This window comes from Heptranchias perlo, chromosome 5 (assembly GCF_035084215.1).
Source record: "Heptranchias perlo isolate sHepPer1 chromosome 5, sHepPer1.hap1, whole genome shotgun sequence".
NCBI classification, from domain to species: Eukaryota; Metazoa; Chordata; class Chondrichthyes; order Hexanchiformes; family Hexanchidae; genus Heptranchias; species Heptranchias perlo.
This window is the reverse complement of record NC_090329.1, coordinates 114,422,920-114,436,279: the sequence shown is the minus strand read 5'-3', so window position 1 is coordinate 114,436,279 and position 13,360 is coordinate 114,422,920. Positions and strand designations below refer to the sequence as shown.

The window sequence follows — 13,360 nt, the reverse complement described above, 5'->3', positions numbered from 1 at the left end:
GTAGAAGAAAATGGTTAGAGTACTGTGTGCAGTTTTGGGCACCCCATTGTAGAAAGGTCAGAAAGTCATAGACAGAACAAAGCATAGATTCACCAGGATGATGCCAGGGATGGGAAACTATCGTTACGGCACTCGAGAAACTGGGATTATTTTCACTGGAGCAGAGAAGAGCAAAAGAAGATTTAATAAGAGTTTTTTAAAAATTATGAAGAGTTTTAATAAGATAAATAGGGAAAGACTAAGAATGAGGAGAGAGGTTAGGAGAAATTGTTGGGAGCATGGAATTGCTTTGTTACAGGCAGTGATTGAAGCAGAAACCATTTCATCTATGAATGCAATACTGGATAAATATTTGAAGCATGGGGAGATACAAGGCTAGGAGGAGAGGACAGGGCAGTGCGATTAGTTCATAAAAAATAGAAATACTGGCATTTTTTAAATGATGAATTAAAGAAATATTACACTTATTGTCTAAGAGAGGCAAATTTAATACCTGTTCGGATTTCTACTGGGCATCTCATTTGGATAGGTATGGCTGTGAAACAGAGTTGGTGCACCAGTCTTACACAAAAACCTCTCCACTGCTGCTCACTAACTCCCAGCAGGATGCAGGATCTTTATGAAATTCAGTGTGACCCAAGTACTTCCATCATAATCCCCACAGCACTAATATTTTTCAACCATCCTGTTTTGCTAGTTTTACAGTTGAGGTTTGTTAGAATCATAGTCTGTACCAGTTCTTTGGTCCAGCTATCCAATTAGTCCCACTTCCCTACTCTTTCCTCAGAGCCCTGCAAATTTTTCCCCTTCAAGTATTTATCCAATTCCCTTTTGAAAGTTATTATTGAATCTGCTTCGACCTCTCAGGCAGTGCATTCCAGATCATAACAACTCGCTGCGTTGTTTTACTACAAATAGCTATACACACACACCAACACTTGTGAACTTGGAATAATATCTTTATTGCATATTCTTAAATTCAGATAAGAGTCGATCCTTTTAAAAACTGGAAACATTTGATGAAAAATTCCTTGAATTCCATTTGCTCCTAAATAGATTGTTTTTCACAAATTTGGATTGTTGAAAAGTCAAATAAAATTCACAGATGCGGAGATGTAAACAATGCACGGTATAAGTTACAAATAAACATGATTGAGCACTGCACACTTATCTGCAAATTCCAATACATGCTGAAACACTGATCCGGAACATGATTATACCAGTATGTAGAAAATCCTACCAATAACTGCTTCACATGTAAAATTCCTTTTTATTACAGTCTTTGCAATTATGCATTGGTAGAGTAGATTTTTTCCTAAAACTTGCATTAGCAGATTCTTAACTTTGCAAAATAGCAACAATTAACACGCAAACATGATTGAGTGATAAGTTCAGTCTTTTTTTGCAGGCATTTCCCTGCAAATTGTGCCCAAAACTGATTTCTGTGTACTGAATTCACCAAATAACTTGATTCCCAGTGAACTTTATGCTGGTAGTTTTGGGGCACATTAATGATTAGGCTTCTTCATCATCAATGACAGAGCAGTCAGCAAACTGCTACACAGATGTTTTAAACACAAACGCAGAGGTGTTTCAATAGCAAGTACAACAAATTAATCAACTTCTTTATCCAAAAGAATGCTTGGAGTTTTTAACATGTAAGTCAACAAAAACACAGAAAAATGCTTTATAGCAAAAATTTGCTTGTCCAAAGTGTGGAACTATTCAGTCAAACATTAATTCAAAAAACAAAAAATTGGTATCAGCTGTATAGCTTTAGAGAATCAATAAACAAAATAATTTGACTACAAACAGCACATAATTCATAAAGTTACTGGATTGTAGTAAAAACAAAACAATGGGGCACTTTGCAGAGAAATTCTAGAGAAGCTACCAAAAAAGGTAAGTAGTGTAAATCTACCGTGGTGGCTAAATAGAAAGTAGATATAGTGTGCAAGCAAATTTAAAATGTTTGAGATGGAAGCCCCAAACAGGCTTTACACATAAAGCACAAATCGTAAACAGACACATAGTAAAAGACATGAACCATTGGGAAAACCACTCTAGCTGCAAATGGCATGACAGAGCATTTCAAAAATCAAAATTATACAGTGGAAAACACATTTGACAATAACGCTTTAAAAAGTTAATTGTGTGTTTCAATAATAACTAATTGCACATTTAGTAGTAACTAGTTGCCAAAGGGCTCTTCACAAAGTGAGAAAAAAACATCTGAGTTACTACAACATAGTTGCTTGTTGTCATAGTAGTCTTGCCCTTAAAGCTTGTGGATGGTTGATGATATTACAATGGAGACCCTGAATTGTCAGACCTGAAATTATTTTTGAGTAAATGAGGAAAGTTTCCAGTTTTCTGGAGATAATCTCTTGCATTAATCAGTTTGTCTCCGGTGCATAGAATCCTGCATTTGCTCTGGTGACAGTTGATGCCAAAAAAAAATCATCTGGCAAATACTCTTTGGCAGGTTCATGGATCTACTATGGCAACAGTGAACAGGGTGCAATCTTTACACTGCAAGCAGATGGATTTACACACCACTTCCAGTTTAGTGCAATCACATTGCTTCCTACTGATCTGTGGATGTATAAAGAACGTAAGAATAGTCAAGGACGAGAAAAGGCAATTCGGCCCTTTGAAGTTTGTCCCTCTGGTACCCTACCTCCGCTAATCCGGCACCCAGGGAAAGACATTGAAAGTGATGAGTCTACTATTGCTCTCAGATCTGTTTGCAAGCCTCCCTTTGCTAAATCTATTTCATTATTGTAAACTTACGTCACTTTTTTTTTGCCCAAACATACAATACATTTGTCAACATTGAAATTTCATTTGTCTGCCGAATGGCATAACTGATCTAAATCCTTCCACAGACCGTTCACTTAAACCCTCTTTCTCTTTCTCTCTCTATTTTGTCTAATTGAGTAAAACTGTAATTGGTTTCAATCTGGGTCATTTATGTAAATTAGAACGAGAAACAGTGGTCCAAGCAGCAGCCCTCGATGTACTTTCTGAAAATCCCAATCGACAATACTGTAAGGCGTTCCACTATAAACATATATAAATAAAAGTTCTGAATCCAACACACCTCAGAGAGTCACACTTTGGTACAGATGCAAAACAATCAAGTATAAAAGAGAGAAAGCCAGGGACCTGCTGCTGCTGCCAATCTACAAAGAAACTGACCACAGTCTGTGCCAATTCATAGCAACTCCACCTCGTGGCCTCAAAGGGAAACTGATTCGCTGCTGCAGCAGAATAATACACGGTGCATCACGTGAATAATGTCCCTGTTGTTATAAAACAGAGTTACCTTCTGACTTGCCATGAGCACTGTCACAGAAGATCTGCTGTTCTATTTACAACATCCTCAAAGAAGTGGAAGAAATTTGTTAGGCAGGATTTTTCCCTTCTAAGTTCTTGCTGGCTGCTTCTGATTGAAGTTATGACTCCTTAGACTGATTTCCATCATTTCATCAGTTACTGATGTTAGGCTAATGGACCTGCATTTGCTAGGGTCAGACTTGTCCCCCTTTTCAAATATAGGTTCTATGTTTCCTTGCTTCCAATCCTGTGAAACCACACCATTTCACAATGATTCTTTCATAACTACAGCTAGTGCCTAACAATTTTCTTCCTACCCTTCTTCAGTGTCATTTATTATATACCATCCGGTCTAAGGAATCTTGTTAGTCATCAGTCACTTTAACCCCTCAGGTAGTTCCCTCACACTGATTTTGAAGTCCTCTAGGATATTTGGTGTACTATAAAAATTGGAAAGCAAGTGACTAATTGCTTCTTCATTGACTGCTTCTAAAAAAAAATCACATAAAATGGCTTTTCCCCAGTAAAAAGTCTCAATTTAGGGTAACTTCTCACTGAAATAAAACTCACATCAGGGCAAGGATCCAAAATAGCTAAGGACCATGCTTTTACAATTAAACAGAATGAAGAGTGGCAACCCTGACGAATATATGACCTCATGCAGCCATTTGTGCCAAGATCCTCCGTTGCAGTTATACTGCACTTTGGTGCGGGTGTCATGCTGGCATTTTTAGAGTTGAACGTTAGTGCCAAGGGGGTAGTATAAAATTGTAGGCTGGCAACGGCAAAACCAAGAATACTGCCAATAAGCGGTTTGTGTTGCTTCACACTATCTGCAGGTGTGACGTTGCTTTAACTTATTACAATTACTTGCATTTGTATAGTGCTTCCAACGTAATAAAACATTCCAAGGGGCTTTTACATAGGCGAGCCTGGGCCTGAGATAGTGAGAAGTTGGCTGAAAGCATAAGTCAGGAAAAAAAGGTTTTAAGCAGGCCATTAAAGGGAGTGACGTAGCAAGGCAAAGAGGTTTATGGAGGGAGTTCCAAAGAGTAGCACCTAGATGGCTGAAAGCTCTGGCACGAGTGAGGAATGCCAGGGGATGGGGAGGGGGCATTGGGTGTACAGGAGGCCAGAAGTCAGAGGACCGTGAGGCAAGAGCTGGGATGTATGGCTCGAGAAGGGTGCAGGGATAGGTTCGGTGAAGTCGCCCTGGACAGAGATTTCTGAACCAGGGCAAGATTTTTGTATTTGGAGCCAGTGGAGCTCATTGAGGAGTTGGTAGTTAGTTTGGGGCAGGGTGTGAGTGGCAGGGTTTCCAACAAGTTGGAAGTTAGTGTAGGGAGGAGCTTGGAAGGCCACCGAGAAAGGAGTTTAAGGAATGGAGTCTTCAGGTACCCAAAACTGATTCCTGTGTACCAAGTTCAGCATAGGAACAGGAGTAGGCCATTCAGCCCCTCGAGCCACCTCCGCCATTCAATTCGATTTACCAGCCTCAGCTCCATATCCCTTGATATCCTTACCTAACAAAAATCTATCGATCTTGGTCTTGAAAGTTCCAATTGTCTCAGCATCCACAGCCTTTTGGGGGAGAGAACTCCAGATATCACCAAATAACTGATGGCCTGGTGGACCTTTTGCTGGTAGGTTTGGGGTGCATTAATGGCTGGATTTTTTTTTTCACCATCAGCAACGAAGCAAGTCAGCAAAATGCAACAGGTGTTTTAACCACAAAGATTGCAGGCATTTCAACAGCAAGTATAACAAGCCTTCAGGTAACTGCAGTGTTCGTAAGGGTTTCAGCATGGGTGGGAGTGAGGTAGGGGCAAAGCCTGACAATGTTGCAGAGGTGACAGACGAGCCACAGATGGGAAACAGGACCATATGAGAAAAAGTGAGCTTAAGAGGGGGATAAACCCCGCAACGCTGCCCATTCACATACACAGTGCATGTGCACGTGAAAAAAATTATTATAAAGTGTTTATAAATGTATCTTTAATTCCCGTCCCTTCGTTTGGACCCCACATAGCAGCGGTAGTAGTGGGGGCAGGGGAACTCTGAGTTGGGTGGCCGAGAACAGTTGTCCACATTTTTTAGAAAAAAGCATAGAATTCAGGGTCAAAGTCGACACACTTGTTTGGTGGTCCATGAGCATTCAAACTTTGAGCTGATTCTCAGACCACTCGGGAGTTCAAGGCACAGTAGCTGAGTTCAGGTTGTTTAGCTTTGCAAAAAGAAAATGTATTCAGCGGCATTAACACACACACTGAGCATCCTTTTGCAATTCTAAATGAGGTTTTATTGTTGTCCAAACAACAGTTGCAGAAAACATTGGTTTTAAAAAAGGAATAGAAATAAACTATACTCATGAGAAATTATATATAGAAGCAAAAATAATTTGTGCTAAAGTCCTTGTGACTTCTCATTGGTCTTAGTCCACTTATAAGAACATAAGAACATAAGAAATAGGAGCAGGAGTTGGCCATATGGCCCCTCGAGCCTGCTCCACCATTCAATCAGATCATGGCTGATCTTCAACCTCAACAGTTTCTCACAAATGTGACCCTTCATTATTCACTGCACTTGTGAAAATTAAGACTTAGGACAACATTTTAGTCCTGTCAACTACTTCTTCACTCACAGGGCTAAGACAAACAATATTTTTCAGTTGCGTAAGAAACTCAATAAAAAGGAATCACTAGAATCTCCAATCGATCAAGAATAAACCAAAAGCTGACTCTAGCAACCGGCTGCTAACATGCCAATGGAACTCATCCAATTAAAGGGCAGCAACATAAGAATATACTTTCCAATGACAAAGGCTCTGTGACTGGATCCTGCTGGTACCCGGTGAGCTCATGAGTACACACTGTTTTATTGTTTCTATTTCATTTTATATTAGCCTAGCTAAAACATTATGGATTAAGATCATGGAAAACTTCTTACATGGGCAAAAAGCCCATACATTCCCATCTACCTGAGATAGAGCAGTGTTGAAACTAATTACCTATTCTCTAATTACAGATGCGAATGTATATCAAAATATTTTAGATACTAATTTAGAATACAGGATTTCATTAATATACAACTTAAATTTATGAATTGTACAAATCTCAATGAGAGAGGTTTGAGGGAGTCAATACTCCTCACTGAAGCAGAACTCCAGTGTATTAAAGAAATCTGTGTATTCCAATCTATCCCATCCACCTGTCTACATACTATTGCAACAGATAACATCTCACATCATTGTAGAGTTATTTTCTAAGGGCTAAGTTTTGGAAAATTGTGACTTCTGATTCCAACTTTCACGTTTATAATAGGTCTGCAGTGGTACCTGATCCATTAGGGTAACCTCATGCATCTCAGTCACAGCGGGTTCACCGATGAACCTGTTTTATCATTAGCAACTTAGAAGCAGGGAATGACTGTTACAAAATCATCCTATTTAGCACCCACACACAGTTCCTCACCCCATCTTGTTACTATACTTCTGATGCAATTGCAAAACTGGATCAATCCCAGTTCTACTAAATACCTGGTATATATGTTGAGCAGTAATTCAGTTAGACAAACAGCCATGACCCCCAATCCAACTTTTTGTGCACCCACAATCATTACTAGCTACTTCAGTGAAACTCTTCACTTTGCAGCAACAGCATTGCACAAATTAGATGAGGTAGTCTATAAATTGTGTGTTCTACGAGGACTGTTTGGGCTATTGAAAATGTATGGGTTAGTCGATGTTAGACCAACAAGTTCACAACAACGTGAAACCTACTTGTAAGATTAAAATACATCAGCAGCATACTATAGACAATGGGGGTGGGGTGGGGTGGGGGTAGGGTGGGGTGGGAGGTGCACCATTTTCCCTCAAAGTTTGCAGCCATGATCTAACTTGCTGTAAAGAGCAAAAGTTCATTCTGTGCTTACTATGAACAAAAGAAAATGTTGTCAACAAACTATGGCACAAAATTAAGATCCTCAAAAAACTCAAGGATTTACATGATATAGTGAATTGGCTGCAGTTGCTGTAGTGAATGTCTAATTTATATTTTGTGGGTCTTACAGCCTTAGTGTGGTTGTATTTCTTTAGAAGAAAATAGTTCTACCATAAAAAACAAAGTTTGCAACACTTCATTTTAACTCATGTGGAAGTAATACTTCTCTGGTCTTGGTTCAGAGCAAGTCTACGTCAATATGTGCTTCACTTTGTACAGCTGTCAGTGCTTCCAGCACTGGTTTGTGACCTGCACGTCCCACACCAGGAAGTACTCTACGGTGACTAAATCAGAATCGCTACACAGCAGAGAATGATATTGACTGCTAGATACAGCAGCTGTCATCACCAAACCTTGCACGCCAGAATAAGCCTCCTCTACACCTACGCCCATGACAGAGGAGGCTTGAAGCGGTTTTGTTTTAGACTGACAATACTTGCACTTTAAAACCTACACACAAACCAAAAACAAATACTGTCTAAATAAGACAAATGGCAGTGAGCTGGACGGACTACAAGAGGATTTGAACCACCCGAAACATCAGGCAACAGGACAGGCATGCCTGTAGTGTCTGCCTTATGCAGCCCTGTGTACCTTGATGGTTTCCATTCCATAATCCAGCAATATTCATTATGCATCATCTACAATACACACACTAATCATGATGGCTCTGATAGGATGGTCAGTGTTTAAACTTTTGAGGATCACAGATTTGTATTGGAAAATAAAGCAAAATCTAGAGTTTTCAGTTATTCCAAGAGCACTGGAAGTACGGAAATGTTTTGAGGTTCTGCATATTTCACCGGTTTTCTTGCATACTATTTAGCATTCTAAATTTATGGAGCATAACCTTCGTAAGTACTACATGACGCCAATATGTTTATTTTCAAAACTTAGAAATAGAGCCTCCAGATAAAAGTAGCTCCTCGAAAGGAGCAACAGCGAGGATGGATTGAAAAGCCCTAATCGTCAAAAAAATTGATTGTTGCAGCTACTTTTAACTAGTCTTTCCTCAGTACTTCTGAAGGAAGCCATACGTTTTACCAGGTCAGCAGTAGTATTACTACAAATTAAGCTTGGATTATAGAATTACATCCAACTTCAGGAAGTTAAACTAAGATTAACTAGTATAACATACAGGAAATGCAGCCTGATTTAAAGGGTAGAATTCCAATTATTTCTTTTGTTTATTTTATCTTTGTTTTCCCGCTTGGGAATTCCTAATTGCTCTGGTTCATTGCGACAAAAACAAATTCACTTATGAAATAGATTCATTTGTAAAACCTGAAGCACTGTCAGTCTGTGCAGAGGAATTTGATATTAAATACTGGATGCACATTCTTTCTGCGGCTCACCACTGCCGGGTACAAGAACATTCTTAGGATCATGATCCAGCATCTTAGTTGCGATTTCTCCTGCTGCCATTTTCTGCTTTTCCTGCTGTTCCTGTTTCTTGTGTGTCCTGTACTGGATCCATGGGATAATGCAAAGGACTGCTCCTCCAATCATCGGAGGCACGCCAGCAAGGTAGAACGCAAGATTGTATGTACCCAGAGAGTCACGCAGAAAACCTGGGAAAGGAACAGAGTGGAATGAGTCACTGCATTTGCAAGGTCACAGGATAATTACGGGTGAGGGAGGCCACTCGGTGCATCTTAGTCCATCCATCCAGAGAGATCCTAAAGTCTATCCATTTTAGCTTCCAATTGTTTCTTAAAAGATTCCAGGTTTTTGATTTCCACTATTCTTCCGAGAAGTCCATCCATACGTTGGATCACTCTGAGGAGGAAATTTCCCTGACATCTGTCCTAAATTTGCCTTTTATTAGTTTGAACTTGTGTCCCCTTGTCCCATTCTCACAATTTAATTTAAAGTAATAAGCCAGATCAACTCTTTCCAATTTCTTATGAATCTCTATAAGATAATCTCTTGGACAATTTCCTTTCCAGGCCAAAAAGCCCAAGTTTCTTCAATCTTTCCTCATAACTAAGACCTTTAATGCTAGGGATCAGCTACGTGACTTTTACTTCCACTGCCTTTAGCACTTGAATGTCTCCCTTGTGCCTTGATGACCAGAACTGGATGCAGTACTCAAGACCAGAGCACTCATTTGAGGAATTGTGTCAGAGTTGGGGGGAAGTACTGAGTGGGGTGCCCAGGGGTGGTGTTGGGATGACCAGAGCACTATACAGTTTGGTTATGACTTCCTCTGATGTATATTCTATTGTTTTGATTATGCAGTACAACATTCTATTGCTGCTCTCCAATGGTTGGACATGTGGAGCATTGCGTCTACTAAGACTTGTAGATCTCTTTCAGCTTCACCCTTCACTAGTTCAACCCCATTTGTAGAGTTTGCGTGTTGCTCTTTTTTTTATTCTATGTGCAGTACCTCACTCTTGTCTGCATTAAATTCCACCTGCCATTGTTCTGCCCAATTACATATTTTGTCCAACCTATTCTGTGATTTCTGAGCTGCCCCCTCCGATTCCGCTGCCCCTCCTGGTGTCATCCGCTTTGCACTGAACTTCTGAGTCATTATGATTTACATAAATCAGAAACAGTATTGATCCCAACACCACCCCTGGGCACCCCACTCAGTACTTCCCCCCAACTCTGACACAATTCCTCAAATGAGTGCTCGTTTTCTACCCTGAAGCCAATGTCTTATTTATTCTCAGCGTTTACCCTAAATCCCCACAGCTGTGAGTTTAATTAATAGCGTTTTGTGCGGAATTTTGTTAGATGCCTTTTTGGAAGCCTAGGACTAGGACTAATCGTAGGACTAGACAAGTGCTGGTTGCTTAGAGATACCTCCTTATAACTAGACAAATTTATTATAACAAAGCAAGAGGTAAACCATACAGCAACTGTACTCTGCCTAGAGCAGTACTAAAGCCAAGTTCACTCAGTTACAGCTAGTCTTAGAGTAACATCACATACAGGCAAGTAGTGTTGCCATCACTAATGATTTCATTAGCCAGTTTTTGATTTTGCCTTTTGTTTTAATGCCTGCGATTCACTGGAATAGAAGGAAGGGAGGGAGGGGGAGAGGGGGGGCGCATAGGGCATGATTTTCACTCGGAGCCGGGTACCCTGCATGTCCCTAGATATTCACGTGGGGAACCCGGATGCCAACCGAGTGCGTCGCAATCTGCGATCACAACTCAATTGAAGGTGAGTATTTGTGCTTCTGGGTTTCCTGCGTGCCAGGCAGCCAGATTGACAGGCTGGCTGTCTGTCGGCAGTGAAAAGAACTTCAAATCAGAGAAGGGGGTGGGAGGGAGAGGGAGATCATTGGCACAAAAAAATTGGAGGGGGGAAGTTGGGGGACGTTGGCAACATTGGTGGGGGGGGATCAGCCCGCACGGAGATCGGGGGGGGGGGGGGGGGGGGTCAGCCAGCATTGGGGATCGGGGAGAGGGGATCCAGCATTGAAGACCAAGGGGAGTGGGGGAGTCCAGCATCGGTGGTGGGGGGGGGGGGAATTGGGGTGGAGAGGGGGCAGGGGTTCGGCGGATTGCTGGGGTCTTGTAGGCCAGGTGAACTTGTTGGGCCTGGAGGAAACACTCCTGCTCCTCCGGGCTCACAAGCAGTGCAATAAAGGCACTCACCTCATGGATCAGGCCCTTCCTGCTTGCTTTCACCTGACATGAATCGGAAGTGATGGGAAACCCCGAACAGGTACGGTTAAATTCACTTAAGTTTTCTAATACACAAAATATTAAGTACCTCAGGTATCTTATTGAGGTACAATGCCCCTTTAAGTATCGGCCCGCTGGCTTTAAGAGGGGGTGAGACTTCCTGACGTCTGCTGTCCACACGCAGATAAACCTGCCTGGGTTAAACCCAGAAGTGAGTGCGTTGGAGCCGAGATGCGGTCCCGCTCCAAAAAGTTATTATTTTAACCTCCCACCTGCCCCCAACCCACCTGTTCTTGGAGGCTAAAATTACCCTCATAGGGAGAGGGGGAATTTTTCTCTCTCATGCCAATAAATCACAGAGACTAAAACAGTAATGCAAAATCAATAAATGTTAACAAAATCACAAGTGTCAGGCATGTCATATATACAATTACTTATTACACTGCTCTGCTAGTTCCTATGCATACAGCTAGAAAAGGAAAAGAGAGAAAGATTCTCATGCTGCTTTTACAGGCTAATGGAATGCTGGCCTTTATAACTAGAGGACTGGAATACACAGGGGTAGAAGTTATGCTACAGCTGTACAAAGCCCTGGTTAGACCACACCTGGAGTACTGTGTTCAGTTCTGGGCACCGCACCTTAGGAAGGGTATATTGGCCGTGGAGGGAGCGCAGCGTAGATCTTCTAGAACGATACTTGGGGTTCAATTTTGCCGTGAAATTCCGGGTGTGATCGGGGCGGGAGCTCCAAAAATCGGGGAAATCCCGATTGGGTTCGGAACCCGGTTTCAACCCGCAGACTTCCGGGTTCCCCACTGACGTGCCTGGGTGCGTGCGCGCCTCCCGAATGCGGAAGTCCCACCGGCAATTAAAGCCAGTGGGATGATACTTGACACGGTTGTTTAGATGGTTTAAGCAGTTAAAGTACTTAATTTTCTTCACATTGAGGAAGGGGTGCGATTTTGAAGCTTCCTCGGAGTGTTTCCCGTCCTGTGGGAAACACTCCATGTTGCAACAGATGTGTTTCAGCCAGTGGGTCACTCAAATGCTTATTTGACAGACGGGGGGCAAAGGTCACTTATTGCAGCAGGGCCCTCAGTTCTTTCAGACAAACTTTTGGCTGTGAGATCTTTATGTTTTCACTGCAAATTCTTACTTTCCACTCAAAATTCTTCTGTTCACACATATTTAACTACTTTGCGGATCCCCTCAAACTCACACCGTCAGGATGGGGGGCACCATGGCTGCATTCACCACTACATCCGAGGACGAGCAACTTCACCAGCCTCGCCAGGCACGGCGTCCAACTCCGCCACTTGGAGCTCCACAACACAATGCTGTGCCACAGGCACCTGCACAAGAGCACAGAGGGCAACAACAGAGAGGGGTGCCGCTTGAGGAGGCCCCATCCACATCTGCCACCCACATGGAGGAGGAGGAGGAACCCATGGGCAGAGCAGCGGCTCACCTGGCTGCTCGTGAGGCCAGGGAGTCACTGATATGTGAACGGTTCTCCTACACAGTGACAGTGATCAAAAGGTCTGCCTAACATGACTACAACAACTTACATTTATACAGCACCTTTAATGTAGAAGAACCTCCGAAGGCCTTTGATACAGCCATTATCAAAAAGAAATGGAGCTGTGCCAAAGAAGGAGATATTAGGAGGGGGCCACTAAAACCTTGTTTAAAAATGTGTGCTTTAACAATCGTCTTAAAGAAGGAGAAGAACGTAGTGAAGTGGACGGGTTTAAGAGCGGGAATTTTGGAAGCTTGGGCCCAGGCCAGAGGCAGAGGAATGGAGAGTTGGTGGGGGGGGGGGGGGATTTGGAGGTTGTAGGGCTGGAGGAGGTTGCAGAGATAGGGGGTACGGCCATGAACAAAAATATGTTAAACATGTTGACTATCCAAACCAAACAAATGCCATTTTGACGTCTTTTCACCTGATAGATTTCTGCGACTGTGTGCTTTAATTCAGAAGGTCATTTTGCTTTGAGACCAACACAAATTATTTTGTCTACTCTTCATTGTTACTGTTTTATAGGGACACAGTGCGAGGTTACTGATACATTCATGAAAAGGGAACTCATTCAAGAAAACGGAACCAGACATAGGCCGAAGAATTTCTTTTTACAAAAATTACAGTGGTCGGGAAATTTCCTTGGAGCTGCTCCCACCCTGCTGCCGTATTCTTGTCGGAAGGCCGGGAAACGGGGTTTCCGCCGCACATCTGGTGAAGTTATGGCAGTGCAGCTGGAGCAGCTCCGAGGAAACCCCCGGCCAATGTAAACCATCGTACCTAAATGATTGTTGGAGTTCTGATGAGGGGTCTACATCCAAAGTGTCATAACCTGTCTTTTCTCATTGCTGATGCTGATG

The 13,360-nt window shown here is 42.2% G+C and overlaps 1 protein-coding gene across 1 annotated transcript in view; it reads right to left on the bottom strand.

Moving 5' to 3' along the window:
* Positions 1-938: 938 nt before the first annotated feature.
* Positions 939-13,360, bottom strand: part of slc16a10 (solute carrier family 16 member 10) — a 137,448-nt gene continuing 125,026 nt past the window's right edge. Inside the window, exon 7 of the mRNA XM_067985056.1 lies at positions 939-8,908. Within this exon, the coding sequence (XP_067841157.1) occupies positions 8,658-8,908 (251 nt within the window). The 3' untranslated portion in view covers positions 939-8,657. The remainder of the gene's footprint in view (positions 8,909-13,360) is intronic.